The sequence below is a fragment of the Podarcis filfolensis genome (genome assembly GCF_964270895.1).
Source record: "Podarcis filfolensis genome assembly, chromosome: 13".
Lineage (NCBI taxonomy): Eukaryota > Metazoa > Chordata > Lepidosauria > Squamata > Lacertidae > Podarcis > Podarcis filfolensis.
Window position 1 is genome coordinate 15,494,762 of NC_139615.1, and position 20,774 is coordinate 15,515,535.

Consider the following 20,774-nt stretch of genomic DNA (forward strand, 5'->3'; position numbering starts at 1 on the left):
TATACCTTGGTTATCAAACGCATTGGTACTCAAACAACTTGCAACCCAAACACTGCAAACCTGGAAGTAAGTGTTCCGGTTTGCGAACATTTTTCAGAAGCCGAATGTGCCCGTTTTGAGTGTCACACTTCCGATTTGAGTGCCACAATTACATTTTGAGTGTTACGCTGATGTCTGTCTGCTTTTGCTACTTATTTTCTGGTTTTGTGGCTCTTTTTTTGTGTGTGACTGTGTGGAACTCAGTTCAGCTACTGATTGATTGATTGATTGTGTGACTGCAGTACAGTGGTACCTCGGGTTAAGTACTTAATTCGTTCCGGAGGCCCGTTCTTAACCTGAAACTGTTCTTAACCTGAAGCACCACATTAGCTAATGGGGCCTCCTGCTGCCGCCGGAGCACGATTTCTGTTCTTATCCTGAAGCAAAGTTCTTAATCCGAGGTATTATTTCTGGGTTAGTGGAGTCTGTAACCTGAAGCGTATGTAACCCGAGGTACCACTGTACATTATTTATTGCTTTCATTTTCAATGGTCTCATTAGATAGTAAAAATCATTTAAATTGCTATTTTAGGGGTTGTTTTTAAAAGTCTGGAACGGATTAATCCATTCTGCATTACTTTCTATGGGAAAGTGTGCCTTGGTTTTGGAGCACTTTGGTTTTGGAACGGACTTCCAGAACGGATTAAGTTTGAGAACCAAGGTACCACTGTATTTCTATGAAAGATGATGTGATGATGGCAATGAAGACAGCTAGGGGATAGTGTAGGGTATTGTGTGTGTTGCTGTGTTGTTGTGGTGTGATATAAATGAGGATGATCTTAGTCGCGAGGCAAAACCTTGGTTTTACCAAAACATTAACCCTATTTCCACAGGGTTGCTTTGGCTGTTTTCCTGGTTATCATTCAATCGCTCACTGCTGTCGCTGTTGTTGTTTTGCATTTTGGACATGTATCATTCTCTCATTTTGTGGTTTTGTAAGATGTGGCTAAGGGACATGGGTGGTGCTGTGGGTTAAGCCACAGAGCCTAGGACTTGCCGTTCAGAAGGTCGGCGGTTCAAATCCCCGCGACAGGGTGAGCTCCCGTTGCTCAGTCCCTGCTCCTGCCAACCTAGCAGTTTGAAAGCACCTGAAGTACAAGTAGATAAATAGGTACCGCTCCGGCGGGAAGGTAAACAGCGTTTCCGTGAGCTGCTCTGGTTCACCAGAAGCAGCTTAGTCCTGCTGGCCACATGACTGTACGCCGGCTCCCTCGGCCAATAAAGAGAGATGAGTGCCGCAACCCCAGAGTCGGCCACGACTGGACCTAATGGTCAGGGGTCCCTTTACCTTTACCTTTAAGATGAAGCTATGTTTTACATTTTGTCTTTTAACTTTTCTCCTTAAGCGCCCAGAGTTTATAAAGAAAAGCAGCACACAATTTTTTCAACATCCATGAGATGAGAGCATCTAGATGGCGGGGTGAGTGAATTGGCCAGAGCTTCGTTGCACAGCTGGGATCTGAACTTGCAATTCTCACTGAAACGCTCTTCGGGCCAAACTGCATGTGATGTTAAACGTGCGTTTTGACATTGTGTAGATCTTTTAAAAAATGAAACAAAAAGTTGCAAATGTAACAGAAAGACAAAAGTAAGAACGTTGGCTCACAATAATAAGAATAATCCATCAAATCTAATTTAAGCATACATATTAATATAAGCCATCCATTTGTCCAAAAATATATATATCCAAATAAGACCAATGATAACAAAATTCTGTATATGTTCAAATGTAGAAAGGACAGGAAAGGTATTCAGACCACTGAATAATGGACACAGAGTATCCTTCCGATATTCACTCCATACATTTAAAGTTTGCTTGTAGCACTGTTACAGTCATGGCTTCCTCCAAAGAGTCCTGGGAACTGTAGTTTGTTAAAAGTGCTCAAAGTTGTTAAGAGACCCTTCACTGAGATACAATTCCAGCCGTCCCCCCAGCCCTTGCCAGAAATTGACAGCTCTGCTACAGATCAGAGTAGGATGGGAACGCGCGGTAACCCCATCTGGGGGTTCTACACACCTCTGAAGAAAAGTGGAAGCAAACCTCAGGGAACAAGTAACTCCAGAAAAAAACCAGCCTCTCCAAATGCATACCGTCAAGAAATAGCTACCGCTGAAAGCAGGAAGTCTCAAGGGACATTCTGGCAAATCTGTAACTTGCACAATTATTAAAGTTGGCTGCTAATTCGGTTAGCAGAAGGAGGAACTAGGAAATCAAGACTATTAGGCCATCTAGCTAAGTATTGTCCGTACCTCAGGGGCAGGGAGCCTGTAGCTCTCCCGAGGCCCTCGGTCTAAATTTCCATCATCCACCCTCATTATTGACCAAGGCGCCTGGGCCAAGGGGCACTGCAGTCCTTGCAGGGCTACAAATTAACTGCCTGTAGCTTAACATGTATTAGCAGCAGACCTCCAGAATTTCAGACAGGTGTCTCCCCAAGTCCTTCCCAAAGATGCCAGAGATTGGATCTGGAAGCAAAGCGTGAGCTCTGCCCCTGAGCAAGCCTGATGAAGCACTAGATCACCTGTCTCCTTTAAAACCTTTGTGCCTCCTTTTTATTTCTTCTCTTACATTCACATCCTGCCTTTCTTCTGTCAAGGAACCCAGAGCATTGCCCATGTGGTTCCTAGGCGGTCTCCCATTCAGGCACTGACCAGAGCTAAACCTGCTTAGCTTTACCAAGGTAGCAGCCTCATGTAACTACACACCATGCCCTGGAACTCTCCAATAAAACTCTCTCTCACACACACGCAACATGCAGCAAGCAATTCACTCCAGCAATTCCCAAACCTGCAAAGGTCCAATCTGCCTATCCTACCTAAACATGGTATCTGTGCCAGCAGACTTTCTCTCCAGCCTCAGTCAAGACAGAGAATTCCGTTTGAACCAATTCCGACCTACCTTGAAGAGCCAAGCTGATCAGCAGCGTCAGAAAGTAGACTGGAAGGTGTAGGCCAGGCATGCTGGGTGGTGACGGCAGCAGCAGCAGTGGCGGCTTAAAGAGTTCAAAAGCTTATTTTCTGGAGGGCATGACTAGCAGGAAGGCAGCAGATGAATAGTTTGATCAAGCCAAGAGACAGATTCAAGAGGAGCAAGCGGCTATGGCAGAAGATGAAGGAGAGTGGGGAAGAGGGGAGACTCTTAAGCTTCCAAATCTCAAAACTGTACTGCTACTTTCGCTCCCCCACGTGGTACAAAAAGCAAAGGGTATGATGTGGGCAGGAGAGGAAACGTGGGTGATGAAAGACTCTGAATATGCATATGCGCGAGGGGTGGCACCTGCGCAATGAGGGAAGGAGTTACACCAATGCAACCACACACACACACACTGCCGTGACTTTGGCACCTGATCACACTGTGAATGGACCTGTACGACTGGCCAGATAGGCATCATGGACTTGAGCAAAGAACTCCCAAACGTTTAATGTTCATTTCAAGGCTATAGATGCTTCCTGAATGACAAATCATCTACAGAGACAAGTCTTACAACAGTGCTACACACTGCTCTGTGTGTGTGTGAGAGAGAGAGAGAGAGAGAGAGAGAGAGAGAGAGCGAGAGCGCATGGGGGAAACGGAAGTTGGCAATTTGTTTCAAAAATACATGTAAGAGTGAGTGGAGGAAAAGGCAATGTGGTTGTGGGTGGAAGACTTTTCAGCAGAAAAACTGCCAGAGGGGGACAGGGTTGAAAGTTCCTCCTCCTATAAAAGTCTTCTGAGGTTGAGTGCAGCCTCTGTGGCCGTAATGTGTTAAAAAACAAAAATAAAACACATTAGGGGGAAACAAGAACTTATGGGAATAGCGATCAGGTGGCAAACGGGTCAGGGTCTTTGCAGTCATGGTTCACTCGAGTAAAGGAAATAATGTTCTCCGAATGTTTGACTCAGCACAGCAGAGTGCTAAAAGGGCAAAGTAAGAAATACAAATTTCTGCGTATATGGTCTTTGATTCTTGAGTATATAAACAAAATCAGTATCTTTATCACAGCCGCAAGTTTCACTATGGAGAGATCAACTTCGAGAACAAACTTTGTTTTTGTGTGTGTACTTTTATGATGCTAACTGTGTTTGATGAACTGTACTCCAAGTTTTCTTTGTGTTCACTATTCTTCTGCGAAAATCAATGAAATACCTATTTCAAAACAAGGAAACAGGCTTGCAACTGTCTCAAACAATAGGCATGGAGGATAGCGGACTGGTGCCCCTCCCTCAAGAAAACCCCACCAACTCACTTACTCCTTTGCCTCACGTCAAGGCAGCCCCACTCACCTGCCAAAGCCACTGGTAAGTTTACATCCCTGGCAGGGGCTTATGGGTGTAGCTGGGCAGAGGGCAATAATATCCACAAATATTATTGAAAAGCACTGAAATTACTCAATTATCTGAGGTTCTAACCCCCCAGCCAAAGCCTGCCTTTCCCAGTAGAAGCCTGCCCCCCGTAATGTCGTCTTCATGGGATGATTTCCTAAAAGCTAAACAACTTTGGCTGCCCCCCCCAAACAAAATTCCTGGCTACACGTCCATGCATAGGCTGATGAGAGTGGTTTGTGTATAGTACGTATGCCCTGCCCCTTTAGCCAAAATAGTTTTTGGAGCAGTTTGCAATACAGTGGTACCTCGGGTTAAGTACTTAATTCTTTCCCGAGGTCCGTACTTAACCTGAAACTGTTCTTAACCTGAAGCACCACTTAGCTAACGGGGCCTCTTACTGCTGCCACGCCGCCGGAGCACGATTTCTGTTCTCATCCTGAAGCAAAGTTCTTAACCTGAAGCACTATTTCTGGGTTAGCGGAGTCTGTAACCTGAAGCGTATGTAACCCGAGGTACCACTGTAATTGGATCTAAGAGAGTTTTGGCTCTGAGGCTCCCCCCCCCCACCCCCAGTTTAAACTTTAGAATGAGAAGACCGTGTTAAATTAGTGAAATTAGCACCTGTTACCAATAATGGCCCAAGGATGAAGGCACATGTTATTAAAGATCTGGTGAATACATTGTCCTAACAAAATAAAAAAGATTTCCTTCCAGTAGCACCTTAGAGACCAACTAAGTTAGTTATTGGTGCTACTGGAAGGATTTTTTTAAATTTTTTTTTTTACTACGGCAGACCAACATGGCTACCTACCTGTAACTAGAGCATTGTCCTAACTTTCATGACAGAAGAAAGGACAACAGCGATGGAAGAAAATAAATAAATAAATGAAATTACAGGTACAGTATTTCGGGTGCAGGAGTCCCCTGTTTACTAAGCGTTCAACCCGATCTGTTTGTAGGGAGCTCAGGCGACGCTGCATCCAAGAAAGGGCTTTCCAACCCTTCCCAGTGCACTTTCCCATCACTTTCCTTATTGCAGAAAATCTGATCTTTTGGGTTTGCTGTGCAAAACTCTCCAGGCAAACTATAACGGCAAAACCTGAACTTACTGGCACATTAACTTGAGTCCTGCCTGGAAATCGCAACAGTCTGGAAGGCCCCATTTACACGTGCTTTAGTTTCATCCAGAGCTGAATAGTGGCAGACACTCTGCGTGGTGGGTCTGCCTTCAAAAAAAAAAAAAAAAGGTAGGGTGGGGGAGCAGCAGGAATTCAGCTGGAGCAAAATCTGTGGATTCCACCAATCACACACAGACACAGCAGATATATGCTTGCTTGCCTGTTTCCTGTGTTCTGCATTAGTACAGGGAGAGCAGGAGCCCCCTAGAGGCTGGGTGGGGAACAGACACAATACCGAAGGCAGCTGCGAGAGAGCCAATGCAGAGGCTCAAAGGCTTTTTCTTTTCTTTTCTGGGCCACACTTTCAGAATCAAAATTGCTCACAACACACAGGTTTATTTTTATTGATAAGAAATATATTGGAAAACAAAAAGAATCGCCTCCTAGCAGGGCTTGATTTATAGCACAGAAAGAGCTGCTTTATAATATGATCATGGCAGGACCGGATTTAGGTTTGATGAGATCCTAAACTACTGAAGGGGTAATGGGGCCCTTTATACGTCCAGCTGTCCTTGGTCAACAACAAATTGTTGCTGTTTTTTATGTTGAATATACGCTATATGGTAATTTATCGATGTACTAGGTATCTAAAGCCATTTGCACATAATATGTATTTTACCAGTGATGTTTTAAGGAGTAGGCTCGCAGGCAGGGCCCATTACTTACATCATAGGAGCCTACACAACACAAAACACTGTTGTTGTATGTAGGTGTTGTTGTTTTATATTTTGGAAATGTACATCCAGTTGTTATTTCCTTTTAAATTTTTTGGGGCCCCCAAGAGTGTGGGGCCCTAAGCTATAGCTTGTTTACCTTATACGTAAATCCAGCACTAGATCACGGGACACCCAGAAAGTATAAAACAACACATAAGAACATGAATCATTCCCAAAATATAATTACAAACGAGCCCCTTACATATGTACCTTAAGTACATATACAAACTCAATGAGAGGTGTGAGCTTGCTTTCACTGGGTAATCTCCTTTATACAGTGGTACCTCGGGTTAAGTACTTAATTCGTTCCGGAAGTCCATTCTTAACCTGAACCTGTTCTTAACCTGAAGCACCACTTTAGCTAATGGGGCCTCCTGCTGCTGCCGCGCTGCCGGAGCACGATTTCTGTTCTCATCCTGAAGCAAAGTTCTTAACCCGAGGTAATATTTCTGGGCTAGTGGAGTCTGTAACCTGAAGCGTATGTAAGCTGAAGAGTATGTAACCTGAGGTACCACTGTATTAGGTCTAACTCTCCTCATCCACACACAAAATGTGTTCTCTTGATTTGATTATGATTTCAATAATGATTTTATTTCTTCTTCGTGAAGTTGTCACCTGTGCATGCATGCTCGTCTGCGCACGCGTGATGCCTGTCTCAAATGTCCACACCATTTTTAAGTACAAAGTGAATGTGGCTTAAGTTTTCTAGTTGGACTGAACCTGGTTAGAGGGGAAAACGCACCAAACAGCAGTATTTGCCAAGAAACTACAGGTCTGATACGGCTTGTGGCTAAACGTCATGCAAATGCAGCTTCAAAAACCGGCACAGGGAGCGCACTAAATGCAGAGTAAGTGGCAATGTGAATGTACCCAAAGCCTCTCTTCTGTGTGTGCTTGTTTCATAAGCCCCCTTGAGCACTGTTTTTGTGAGGAAATGGGTCGCAGCAAGGGGGCGAGAAGTGACCTCAGTCACCATTTACAAACTTGTCCCATGAGCATAAGAGCTGAGGAAAAGGCAGTGCGTCAGTCAGCTCCCACACAACCTTCCAAGCAGTGATATTTTAACTTGAAATGTGTGCTACCCACAGGTGGAAGGAAAGGAGGGAAACGAAAATAGGCCAGCCAATGGGAGATGACGATGCTCTGATACGGGTGCAGATCTGGCTTCCTGTTTCACCGCCACAGGAAGTTGGTGTTTGAGCCAACAAGGTGCACACTGACATCCCTGCAGCGTCTCCTCCCTACAACTAGAGACCAATTATGGTAAGAAACCCGTAAGAGGGACTCTCTTTTGCCTTTCTTCCTTTGAGTTGCTTTCTTTTGAGTCTCTCTCTGAACACCTTGGAAGGACCAGACAGTGGGATGCCTCCTCCTGACGCTATCTTTCTTGTCTGCCTCAGGACAAAGATTACGTTGGATTTGCAACTCTGCCCACCCAAGTCCACAGAAAGTCCGTAAAGAAGGGGTTTGATTTCACTCTGATGGTTGCAGGTAACGTGTTGAAAAGACCCACTTTCTCCATCCTCACCAGCTCCAACACCCCTGAATGCACCCAGACACACTCCCTGCGGCTCTCTTTCCTTTCCATGCTATTGCAGACCTGCTGTTTTGTCCTGGAAAATGAAGAGGTGCCCTTAAGTGTTGCATTTTGCATGGTTCAGACCAGGTTGTGGAAGAGACTCTGGGTTGCGCACCAAGTGCAGCCATTCAGGCCTCTCTGCCTGGTCCTCAGGGCACTGTGTAGGGCACAGCCCTCTCCTCCCCGTCCCCGACTGGGCTTTCAACACTACACATTCATTTTATGTCCAATGTGTATTTGACCAGAGGTGGATTTAGGGGAGCACGACTGGTTCCCCCACACTGGGTGCCGAGCTGAGAGGGTGCTGCAGGGCGCTCTGCAACAATGACAAACAACGGCAGGCGAGTTGGGGGGGGGAGGGCACTGAAATTTGGCGTCGCACAAGGCGCTGCTGAAGTTTTTTAAAATTATTATTAATTTTCAAAAATTCAAAACAAACAAACATACAGACAAACATACATACATACATACATCTTGTTTAAATCTTGGTAACATTATTAAGTGACTTCCTCAAATCCCCTTGGTTGAATTTCATTATATATCATTTTAACAGTTTTCCAAAATCGATTTTCTCAAAAAATTAACTTGATCACTTAACGTCTTTCATTCTTTCTAATTTAGCTTTAAACATCTTAAGTCTTATCCTTACATATTTAAATCCTAAGCCTGTCTATTATTTGCAAGCTTTTCCAATTAAGTTATCTTAACATATTTAGCTAAATAGTCTTTAAATTTCATCCATTCTTCCTGATACTCCTCCTCCTTTTGGTGGCGCTGCTGAAATTTTAAAGCCCAAGGTCTGCCATTGCTTTGACCTGTGATCGAGCCTTTTGGCTGTCTGGATAGAGAAGAGTGGGAGAGCGTGCTTGTGTAGAAACTAACCTACTATACAGTGGTAACATTCACATGAATGGCTCGGCCCACTTTTGTCTCTGGCCTGCCCATCATTGGCTGGTGGACCCTGAAAGTGTGACCAGAAGGGATTGCCCTGAAGAAAGGTGCCCAACCCCCTGGTCAAAGCACTGATGGCGACTGATCAGTGGGCAATTTGGCTGCCTTTTGTTCCAAGCCACACTAGAATGTATCTTGAGACACATCCTCTTCTTAGGTGTCATAGGAGAGGAGAGTCTCTCAGGCCTGTTCCTCGAACCCACTGGGACAGGCTTCCTCAACCTCGGCCCTCCAGATGTTTTTGGGCTACAACACCAATGATCCCTAGCTAGCAGGACCAGTGGTCAAGGATGCTGGGAATTGTAGTCTCAAAACATCTGGAGGGCTGAGGTTGAGGAAGCCTGCACTAGGATATATTCTGCTTCCAGAGGTAGGGACAGAAATCAGAATCCTGACTAGGGCTGGAGAGACCAGTCTGTTTCCAGACTGTGTTAAATTACTATGTTTATTCATAAATTCGTTTTTGTACCACTGCTGCATTTATCTACATTAAAAACAAATACACACAAAAATACCTGTATGATAATTTGTTTAAATGATAAGTAAATTTGTATTTTATTCCACTGTAAGCATTTCTAAACTGTCTTATTTTTTAAAAAAATATGCATTTTCATGTTGGTGCATTTTTTGAGCCAAGGACTGCATTGCAAAGTTTGGAGACATAACTGAAAGATGATCAGTACAGGAGGCATCCGTTGAGGTCAGGTTTGCATCGGAATTCATAGAAATAAAATCCCTCAAGCATCTCCAGACCTGAAAACCAGAAAACTAGTCTCTCAGGCTTATTCCTGTCTTAATCAAGTTCCTCCAAGTTCAAGGATCATCAGCTGATACCTTCACGTTCATTCATTCAATAGGAGAATCTGGGCTGGGAAAATCCACTCTTGTCAATAGCCTCTTCTTGACAGATCTATACAAGGACCGGATACTTCCAGATGCGCAAGGTAAGGACTGATGGCAGCTCCAGTCTGTAATGTTTTTGGATGGGGTGGGGAGAGCTGAGAGTGTGACCCCATTGCTATTACTGCACTGCCTCCCCCACTTCGCAGGCAGGATCCCCCAGACTTTGGAAATTATCAAGCATGCGGTAGACATTGAAGAAAGGGGGGTGAAAGTGAAATTGACGGTGATCGATACCCCAGGATTTGGCGATGCAGTGGACAACACTGAGTGGTAAGAGGCCAGCTGGATGTATTCCTGTGCCCCAGTTCTGAATAAGCACAGGGATGAAAAAGTGCTATAGCAGGGAAGGTGGGATCTGGGACCCAGATCTGGGGAAATCAAGGATTCATGGGTGGGAAGTGGGTCCAAATTTAGGGGTGCTGAAAGCCAATATTTATTGGGTCTTTGAGAGTAAAGCGAAGAAAGCATATCTTGTCTACTTTTGAAAGCCCAAAGGATGGAGGATGAGGAAAGAGTTCATACATGCATGTTCAGCTCCCAATTATAACATCTAGTGCAGAAGTGGGCAGGTGGCAGGAGGGGGGAAAGCAGTATATGAAAGAGAAATAAGAGGAGGGCAGTGAGGAAAAGACAGGTCCCACCCACTTCTTGTATATAATTCTTGGCAAGATTATCCAGGAGGACATGTGGCCGTTGGCTGAAAAAAGGATTGCCCACCCTATTCCAATGACTGGTTTTCATTGTAGAGCAAGCACCACAGACGGTTGGTTTGCACTGAGACCTCAAACCATGGCTTATGTTAACTGTTTCAGATGTTACAAGCAAATAACAGTGTGGGCCCTACTTTCTTCCCCTCCTTATCTTGAGGACCCCCAGATTCTGTTGCAAGCAGTGGCCTTTGAGAGCGAAGCAATGGGCCAAACCATAGCTTTCGGATTCATACGTGATGCCAACCAAATTGGGCTTAAGATCCTGGCTTGGTGGACAAACTATAGCTCACACGCCACAGGAAACCATGGTTTGTTGCTATGTCTCAGATAGAACTTTGATGCCCTATGACATTCCCTCAGACAACAGGCAAGTGATATGTGTCTATGTGGAAGTAGCTGATCTTCCTCCTGGCCTTTAAAGATCAATCCAGGCTCTAGTCCCCCTCATTACGTAAATGTAGCTAAGGAAACTAGGATTCGGTGGGGGGGGTGTATGATTCTGACTAGCAATGGGGCCTTCTCACCACCTCATCCCCTTTCTTCTGCTACCTGGTTTTTACTGCAGCTGGAAGCCAATTGCCCACTACATTGATTCACAGTTTGAGCAGTACTTTCGAGATGAGAGTGGCTTGGACCGCAAGAACATTCAGGATGGGCGTGTCCACTGCTGTCTCTATGTCCTGTCACCCTTTGGACATGGGTAAGATGTGTGGAGCTTTAGGGTGTGGCCATAGGGAATCAGGATCATGTCTTTCAGTGCTTGAAAGGATAGCAGCTCTCCATGGTTTTTATTTCCAGCACCTAGTTCATTGCTGAGAGCCAGTGTGGCGTAGTGGTTAAGAGTGGTAGACTCGTAATCTGGGGAACCGGGTTCGCGTCTCCGCTCCTCCACATGCAGCTGCTGGGTGACCTTGGGCTAGTCACACTTCTCTGAAGTCTCTCAGCCCCACTCACCTCACAGAGTGTTTGTTGTGGGGGAGGAAGGGAAAGGAGAATGTTAGCCGCTTTGAGACTCCTTTGGGTAGTGATAAAGCGGGATATCAAATCCAAACTCTTCTTCTTCTTCTGGGATGAGTGGCAGCATAATAAAGTGCCACTGAGCATGTGCCAACTTCCTTTAGTGCTGACGGCCCAGCTTATCAGCACAAACCTGGCAGCCAGATCTTAAGTGGGCTGGAATGCTGATTGTTTTTTAATGTTTTTATTAAAAAATGAAATGAATGGTGAGAGGGGGCAATCACAATTCAACACAAATTGTGCAAACAAGCCCAGCTTTGAGACTCCAGGGGTTAGTGGGGGTAGGAGGCAGAACTGCCAGGGGCTCTGAAAAGAGGGGTCAAGGATTTTGATCCCGCCCCTCTGCCACAGGCTCCGCCCCCTGGACATTGTATTCCTCCGAGCCATCCACGACAAAGTCAATATTGTGCCGGTGATTGGAAAGGCGGACAGCTTGACTCCAACAGAGGTGAAACGCAAGAAAGAGAAGGTGAGAAAGGGGAAAGGCCACCATAGCTCAGCTGGAAGAGCATCTGCTTTGCATGCAGAAGGTCCCAGGTTCAATCCCCAGCCTCTCCAGGTAGACTCCCTACCTGAAACCCTGGAGAGTCTCTGTCAATCAATGACAATACTGAGCTGGATGGACCAATGGCCTGACACCATGTGGGGCAGCCCCCTATGTTCCTGTGGGAGGCTTCTGAAAGGGGTGTTGAAGGGAAAACTCATATATGCTGGGTTGGAACAGATGCATGCAGCAAGTAGCACACTTGTCTGAAGTAAACACCTTACCGTAATGTAATGGCTTTAGGGGTTGCTTGTGCGTAAGTTACCGCCGCTCTGGGCTAGGTTGCCTGGTTAAACCGTTTCTCGCTGGACAGCCATCGACTCCGTGGCTGTTCAGTTGCTGGCAGAATCCGTCAGTGGGCGTTTCTTGAACCTCTTCCAGCAAAGAAGTTCTTTGATGCCAAGTCGCCGCCTACTTTCCCTGCGCGGAAGTCTTCTGTGCAGGGTGGGTGTGGGCAGCGGAGGACCTGTGCTTTCCTCGCTGGTCTCCTGCGAAGAGTCCTGGAGCCTCCTCTCTGCTTCCCCCATTGGCCCCCCTCTATCCCTGGTGTTGCGCTGATTTTCTTCCCCAGCCGGAGACCTGCCTTTCTCCCTGCTTGGCCCCTCTCCAGCATCGCTGTCGAGCCTCGCCTCCTCCGCTAGTTCCGATGGCAGTTCCCTGACACGTAAGGATATGGAGCCTCCAGTACTCTCTACAGGAAATCTCATTGCAGTACCTGCACCTCTGGAGCCAATTTCTTCACACACCCCACTGCTAGTCCTGTCCTCTGCACAGCTACATTTCATGGGTATTTTAGCTCCACATTTTGATTCCTTTGGACATACAGATCCGGCAGGAGTTAGAGGAAAACGGGATCAATATCTATGAGTTTCCTGACTGTGACTCAGATGAAGACGAAGAGTTCAAAGCTCAGGATGCGGAGATGAAGGTGAGGAGCTCTGGTCTGGTCTTTGTGGGGGAGAAGTGTCGGGTGGGATGGAAAAGGTGGAGCAATAATAGGCCTCATTGGCGTTCTTCCTGCAGCAAAGCATCCCCTTTGCTGTAATTGGATCCAGTCAGGTGGTCAAGGAGTCGAAGGACAAAGTGTTCCGGGGACGGCAATATCCTTGGGGGACAGTGGAAGGTAAGTTGCATTAAGAGGGCACTCAGCAGAGGGCGCTGTGTCAAAGGAAGTTACTGATCTCGACTTCCTATTTCCCCCACCCCACCCACTAGTGGAAAACGCGGCTCACTGCGACTTCCTCAAACTTCGGAACATGCTGATTCAAACCCATATGCAGGACTTAAAGGATGTGACCCACGAAGTCCATTACGAAAACTACCGCGCGCAGTGCATTCAGAGTCTGACCAGACCTGGGGCACGAGACCGCAGCAGCCGCGCGTAAGCAGATTCTGTTTTCTGTAAGGGAAGAGGATTTGGACAGGCCAGGGCAGAGGGCTCAGTTGTGAGATGAGCAAAGAGGCTGGAGGGAGTCTGGTTAATTTAAGACAAGAAAATGATCATAAAACGGAACTGCGCAGACTCCACACTGATATATCCTTTAAAAAGACGAAGTTTTATCCAGCAAATACCAAGGAGTAAGTTGGCAGTTCCCAGTTCCTTAACTCCCTACTGGCAATTTAACAAATTACTTTTAAGGCAGATGTGGGGAACCTTTGCCCATCCAGATGTTGCTGAACTACAGCTCCCGTCATCCCAGGTCCTACCATGCTAGGCTTGATGGGAGTCTTAGTTCAGCAACATCTGGAGGGCCAAAGGTTCCCCACATCCTGGCTTAAGGACTGCGAAAAAGAGCTGCGAGGGGACGTGTTAGTTATGCTTCAGGTAGGGGTACATATGTAGCCCACTCCCTGCTTGCAGGCAGGGCGGAATGTGCTGCATACACTAGCTTGCTGTTTGCTCATAGTTAACCAGGAATCCTGCCTTACACCCATTATCTTCCTGCCATGCTACACTCACTCTTTGCCGCTATGCTACACTGCTTTATTGGTATGATCCAGTGAACATAGCAAGCTGCCTTGCGCAGAGTCCAGCCATTTGTCCGTCTAGCTCAGCAATGCCCTGCACCCATTGTTCTTCAGCCTGGGGTCCCCAGATATTGTTGGACTGCAACTCCCATCGCTCCCAGTCAGCTTAGCCAGTGGTCAGGGCTGATGGGAATTGTTGTCCAGCTATGACTGGGCACCCCAGGTTGAAGAACGCTGGTCTACACTGCCTGGGAGCAGCTTTCCAATTTCAGGCAGGGTTCTCCGCCAGTTTTACCTGGAGACGCCGGGGATTGAACCCGGGACCTTCCACATGGAAGGCAGGTGTGCTCTACCCCTGGGCTACAGCCTTTCCCCGGAGCTAATGTACAAGCAGGAGCCAGGATCTTCCCATGTCCTATCACCAGCTCTCTTTCGCCTCCCTAGGAAACTGTCACGTCAAAGTGCCACTGAGCTGCCACTCCTGCCTCTGGCCGAGACGGAGAAATTAATTCGCGAGAAAGACGAGGAGGTGAGTCTTTGCACGTTTTAAGGCTTTGTGTTTGTGTTTTCCCTTGGAGTTAGCAGTTGCTGACCCTGTCCGATGTTAGATCTGAGTCCTTCAGCAGCTGCATCTTAGCACTCGGCAAGCGATACAAAAAAGGTGGGTCCACCCCAAAGGCAAGTGCAGCCTCAGCATCTCTCTCTCGTCTCTCTTTGTCCAGCTCCGTCGGATGCAGGAAATGCTGCAGAAGATGCAGGCACAGATGCTGCAGAGCAAAGGGGAGCAGCATGACAACCTCTGAAAAGCAGCAGAGCTCCTTTCCCACAGTGCTATGAGAATCCCAATGGAAAGAGACTTAATTCTGCTTCTATGTGGCCAAAGCAGGGGGCCACACTGGTAATGGAAATGGAAGAGTTAAGTGTCGGTGGGTATGCTATGTATTTGAGAGAGAAAACCCCTGTGGACCTCCAGATGTTACTGGACTACAACTCCCAACATCCCTGATCTTTGCCCATGCTAGTTGAGGCTGATGGGAGTTGGAGTCCCCACAATATGCAGAGGGCCACAGGTCCCCCAACCCTGGCTTAAGAAATTATCACACTGGATAACCTGTCTATCATATATATGTGTATATATATCCCTTCTTTCTCCAACCCGCCCCCTCGCCCCACCATTGTCCACTGACTGTTTTAGTATCTTTCAATAAGACACAATGACTGACTGCTCAATGGAAATAAAATGTATTTTACAAGGCTGAAGACTGGCTTCCTAACAGATCTCCAAATCATTTGTATGCATCTACTTTCCCACAAACTATCATGCACAAAATATGTATTTCCAAAGAAGCCTGTCATCAAACAGATGCTCCTCTATGGATTCCTATTTTCACTTCCACTTGATCTATTTATTCAGGATTATTTCTCCAGACAAATTTAACTGTGACAGACAAAAGTACTCAGCAACAAAAGTGCTGCACTATTATTTGAAATGTGGGCCATGAGGTCACGTGGATAGCTGAAAAACTGGGCAGCGGATGAGGCCTCAAGGAGACAATACTAAAACAAGTCATTTTTTTCCAGAATAGAAAAATTGTAACTCTTAAGCTCTTAATGTAATGCTGTAACCAAGAAAGCCAATATGGTTGTTGATTGGACGTACAACGACGCAGCCTGAAAAAGATATAGTCTCTCAGGAGCTGAAGGCCGTGTACGTATTAAAATGAAGACAGCCACAGGAGACTGCCAGTTTGAGCAGAGGAAGGACTGGCGAGGGTCCCCCCTCCAACCATTTCTCTGCTTAAAGGGGCTTCTCAACCTGCTCTTACACCCATGGGGGAAATGCATCTCTTCCACACACACCAATGGACAGTGGGGAAAAAGCTTGAGGAAAAATCCAGGTGCAAAGCAGCCCTAACCTCCCATTAATCAGTTCAAACAGGCAGCTTCCCACAGCTTCTTTTCTTAAAAAACAAAAACTAAGATGGAGGCATCTAACTGGGCCCTAGTCAGGAGGCCCTTGTCAGTTTCACATCTGAGGTAAGGTCATAATGCCTGCGCAAAGTGAAGGGCCTTCCCCCACAGACTAGTCACTTTCAATTCCCCTGCCAGATAGGGCTCCTTTCCTCACTGGAGTGAGCATAGTCTAAACCTTCAAAAACATAAAAGGAGAGGGAGGAAATAATGGCAGCATCCTTCCCTCCCCACATCGCTCCCTTTGCATTAGCGCTTTCTAGACTCCTCTCACAAAAGACTACGACGAAGTAGAGGCCTGTTTTGAGGCGCTGCCCTGCCTGAGCCCTGAAGCCCCAGCGCCATTTGAGTCCCCGCAGCTTGTGTCCAGAGGACGGGAGCCTCCCAAAGCCACACAAAAGTTTTCTCCCCTTGCTGCTCCGGAAGAAGCAGCAGCACTGTCCTGTTGCTTCTCATATTCGGTGTATTTCTTGGATGACCCGTAAACTCGCTCAGCCGGGTATTTGAGGCGGTTCTTCCCTATCTTGCGGAGGGCGGCCGAGGGAAGGTCCACGCGGCACTTGTCCGCCAGAGCCACCAGGTAGATGAGGACATCGCTGAGCTCGTCGGAGAGGGCTTCACGCTCAGGCGCCGTCCAGCCCGGGAGGCCTTCGGGGGCTTCTCCCCGCCACTGGCTAAAGGGCAACAGGGGAGAAACGATGGCGTGAGGAGGGAAAGGAGCTAAGAAGGGATTTGAAGCTTCCAAAGGGAAGTCATGGTGGTTTGTTGCAGCAAAGGCTCTTGGGACACCTTAAAGCAGGAGAGAGGCACCTGAGGGCTGACTGCGCCCACTAGGCCTCTCTGCCTCGCTCTTGGAACTCTGCTTAGGACTCACCCTCTTCCCCCAGCCTCCTTGAGAGGTTTTGCCTGGCTCAAATGTGTCCTTGAAGGGCAGAGAAAGATGCGTGTAGACATTAACCTACCTTACAAAGATAAAATTTAATAATAATAATAATAATTTTTCATTTATACCCTGCCCTTCCCGGTTCAAAAACTGGGCTCAGGGCGGCTAACAAAAAAAAGTAAAACACTTAATTATAAAAGCAGCATAAAATACAGTATAAAAACATGAACAACAATAAAATTCAAAAATCAAAAATCAATTTAGGGGAAATAAGCATTAGATAATCCCCAGGGCTAGCTGGCTGAATTGGTCTTATTTGGGCCAGTGAGGAGGCCAGGGGAGAATTAGCTGTGGGGTCTCAGAGCAGGTGATCTTCATAAAAGGGGAGGGGGAGGGAAGAGAAGGGAAATAAAAGATCAGGCTGAATTCAAATTAAAGGCCAGGCGGAATAGCTCTGTCCTACAGGCCCAATGGAAGGTTAAATTCCTTTAGACTGATTGCTCTGCCCACTTTTGTCTCTGGGAAAGGGGAATGCGGCTCTAGGGCTGAAAAGGGGTCCACCCCGTCACCATCTTAAAGGCTAACAACTTTATTGTGGCGTAAGCTTTCGTCAACTGTAGACCACTCCATCAGATGCATGAAGTGTTACCCTGAGTGCCCAGTTCTGGGCAATGCCACTTAAGAATGAAACTAACAATCTGGAACGTGTGCAGAGGTCAACCAAGGGTCTGGCAACCAAGCCTTGTGAGGAACAGTTGAAGGAGCTGGGTATGTTTAGCCTGAAAAAGAATCATAGAACTGTAGGGTTGGAAGGGAGCCTGAGGGTCATCTAGTTCAATGCAGGAATCTCAGCTAAAGAATCCATGACAGAGGGCCACCCAACCTCTGCTTAAAAGCCTCCAAGGAAGGAGAGTCCACAACCTCCAGAGGGAAACCGTTCCATTGAGACTGAGAGGAGATACGATAGCCATCTTCAAATATCTCCAGGGCTGTCCCATGGAAGACGGAGCAAATTTGTTCTCTCCTGCTCTGGAGGACAGGCTTCGAACTAACAGATTCTAGTTACAAGAAAGATTCCGACTAAACATCAGGAAGAACTTTCTGACAGTAAGAGCTGTTTGAGAGTGGAACAGACTACCTCAGGAGGTGGTGCCAGCTGATGGGAGTTGTAGTCCAACAACCTCTGGAGGCCACCAGGTTGGCAAAGGCTGGATCGGATGATCGCCAAGGACCCTTCTGATTCTATGAAAGCACCTTTAGACCTACATCCTCTCCTTCCCTTCCCTCCCCAAAATACTGCCCGTGGAGGGAGGCCTACTCTGCAATCCCGTCACCCATACTCACAAGAGCTCCGCCAACTCCCCAACCTCCCCAACGAGGGCAAGCAGCAGATTCCGAGGTTGGTGGTACTTCCCCCAGCCACGCTCGGCTGTGAAACCAGACTGGAGTCTTCGGCTGTGGGAGAGACAGAGAGGTGAAGAGAGGTTGATGTTGTGTTCAGCAGAGGCTGGTCCATTAGGGCGAAGGGGGCACTGCCACAGCAGCTTCAGACTTGCTCTTGGCTAGTCTCCACTTCCCTGCCACTTACAACCAGCCAGGGGATGGCTCCGCCTACACTGGCTCTGGCGCCACCTACTGTTAGTCTCCCCACCTTCTGCCCTACCAGTCCCAAACGGCACCAATGACCCCTGTACATTGGTCCACATTTGGGGGTGGGAAGGAGGAGAGGGTGAAGTTATAATCAACCATAAATGTGGGGCCTGTGAGGTGGGAAGAGAGAAAGAAAGGTGTCTCACATGTCTTCCAAGGTAGGCTCAGCGCTGAACTGAAACGCCTCTGCTGAATTTCCGTTCCTGTTCCTCACCAACGCCTCATCCATTTCTTCCTCTTTTGCCATTGGTGAACTGGCCAATGGGAACAATGCCTGGCAAAGGAAGTCACGGTAACTGTGTGCCTTCATTCCAACCAACTAGTAAGGATTTTTTCCCCATCAGTTTGCTATTGGCAGTTTAAAATTGTTGAGATTGGGCGTTGCGAGCTAAACCTGGCAGCTATTTTAAGTCAAGCACTAATCTATTCCCTGCTGGCCAAAAGCCCCACTTGTCCCCAAAAAGTATAGGCTAAATATATAAAATAATAATAATAATAATAATAATAATAGAATATGCTATACTGTACTTATATACTTCTATGTATATCCATAGGATATTTCTATCCACAGGATATTCTGAAGGTACATATATACACAATACCGATAAGATATTCTGGATATGCTTCCAGAAACCCTGGAATTACAACTCACACAGAGACACAACCCACTCATAGGACATCTCCTGTTTGTTACCTCTGTCCTCCTGGGTATGGTGGCTCCAGTACCAGAATGCTTCAGGTCACCAAGCCCCTCATCAGCCGAAGGCACAGAACAGCCTGGAGGCAAATGCTTCTGATGCTCAGCCGTGGCCATGTGCAGCCGAAGGTCAGAGTAGCCAGCAGGCATTGTACCCTTGCAGAACCTGCAGGCTGCTTTGCCATTGTCTCCTGCCACGGGGCAAAGCCAGACCTTCAGATCCTCCTCTTCCTCCCAGTCTCTGCAATACTTTCCCTCACTGGCAGACCTCTTCGATGACGCCATGATTGACCAGGCCTGAAAGAGATGCGGGGAGAGAAGCTTGCTGAACAAAGTGGTTGTTAGCAGCAAAGGATAAAGAATTTAGCCGAAGCTTCATTCACACCATACATTTAAAGCCTTGTGATACCACTTTAAGCGGTCATGGCTTCCCCCAAAGAATTATGGGAGCTGTAGTTTGTGAAGGGTGCTGAGAGTTGTTAGGAGACCCCTATTTCCCTCCAAGTGTTACAATTTCCAGGGTAGTTTAAAGACCAATCCCTCTTCACAGGGAACTCTGAGAATGGCAACTCCTGTGCCTTTTCCAACATGTGAACACTGTCTGCAGGTTGTATCCTACCAAGTTATACTCAGAGTAGACACAATGAAATTAACGGACCTAAGTCAGTTTTGTCTATTCATTTCAATGGGTCTTCACAGAATATGACTGATGTTGGCTAAATCTCTGGCTGCATTATGCACCGTACATGTAAAACACTTCCCTTCAAAGAGTCCTGCGAACTTGTAGCGTAATCCTCGCTGAGCAACAATTCCACGCACCCTTAACAAACTACACTTCCCAGGATGATTTGGGAGAAGTCACGTGCTTCAAACTTATGCCACCTGCACAGGACTCTGTGGCTTCTCTGCTGCAGGCACATAGGGAGTTGTAGGTGCATCACATCTGTGTGCGTCCCCCTCCCACCCAGAATTAGAATTTTTTCTAAGCCAATACTCTCCAGTGCTGAGCTGCATAAAGTCTGCTTTCAGTACCACGGCTCACGCCCTGAAAAAACAGAAGTGACCGCACATCACTTGAGCATGTGCAGAAGGCTCTTTCCCTCGCCCTTAAGAAACCACAGGAAACCCCCCCCCCCGGTACACACAAACACACAGAGACCTCTCCCTGGGTATTCGCTGCAACTCTCATGCCTGGCTCTCAACGAAAGCAAAGCAACATACACAACCTACCCGGGCTCCAAAGGACAACAGAGGAGGCAGGACCCGTCCCCTCCTAACAAACCACGCGCGTTTTCCCGGGTTCAGGGCAGGAAAGCCAACCCACCATCGCCACTGAACTGGGCTCTGGTAGGGTACAAAGGGTGTGACGAACGCAGCTGCGGCCCAATCAAAGGTGGCTGGTGGAAGGCGAGCGGATCACTGCAACCAATCAAAACGAGCAGAGGGTCGCGCCCAATCGGAGGAGAGGCGGCAAATAGCGAGTACAGTATAGAAGGAAGAGGCGCCGGGATAGAGTCTTAAATATGCAAAGAAGCGGCCGGCTCAAGGAGTTACAGGAAAAGAAAAATCCAGATTGACTTTATATATATCTCCTATATATCGACCACAACAATATCATAAAATATCATAAACTAATACTAAATAAGAAAATAAAAATAATAT

At 47.0% G+C, this 20,774-nt stretch overlaps 3 protein-coding genes across 3 annotated transcripts in view; 1 reads left to right on the forward strand and 2 right to left on the reverse strand.

The window, feature by feature from the left end:
* ITGAL (integrin subunit alpha L) overlaps nucleotides 1-3,260 on the reverse strand; it is a 48,951-nt gene extending 45,691 nt beyond the window's left edge. Inside the window, exon 1 of the mRNA XM_083584306.1 lies at nucleotides 2,939-3,260. Within this exon, the coding sequence (XP_083440432.1) occupies nucleotides 2,939-2,999 (61 nt within the window). The 5' untranslated portion in view covers nucleotides 3,000-3,260. The remainder of the gene's footprint in view (nucleotides 1-2,938) is intronic.
* Nucleotides 3,261-5,743: 2,483 nt separating this feature from the next.
* Nucleotides 5,744-15,176, forward strand: SEPTIN1 (septin 1). The gene is made up of 12 exons (XM_083584312.1): nucleotides 5,744-5,856; nucleotides 7,328-7,502; nucleotides 7,640-7,730; nucleotides 9,627-9,713; nucleotides 9,819-9,942; nucleotides 10,948-11,082; nucleotides 11,751-11,868; nucleotides 12,770-12,871; nucleotides 12,967-13,066; nucleotides 13,159-13,324; nucleotides 14,356-14,440; nucleotides 14,634-15,176. Exons 2-12 carry the CDS (start codon nucleotides 7,500-7,502, stop codon nucleotides 14,712-14,714), a joined length of 1,092 nt encoding a protein of 363 aa, XP_083440438.1. The 5' UTR covers nucleotides 5,744-5,856; nucleotides 7,328-7,499; the 3' UTR covers nucleotides 14,715-15,176.
* DCTPP1 (dCTP pyrophosphatase 1) lies at nucleotides 15,138-20,460 on the reverse strand. The gene is made up of 5 exons (XM_083584313.1): nucleotides 20,343-20,460; nucleotides 19,110-19,409; nucleotides 18,562-18,689; nucleotides 18,110-18,220; nucleotides 15,138-16,556 (listed from the first exon to the last, which is right to left on the reverse strand). Exons 2-5 carry the CDS (start codon nucleotides 19,395-19,397, stop codon nucleotides 16,163-16,165), a joined length of 921 nt encoding a protein of 306 aa, XP_083440439.1. The 5' UTR covers nucleotides 19,398-19,409; nucleotides 20,343-20,460; the 3' UTR covers nucleotides 15,138-16,162.
* Nucleotides 20,461-20,774: the final 314 nt, after the last annotated feature.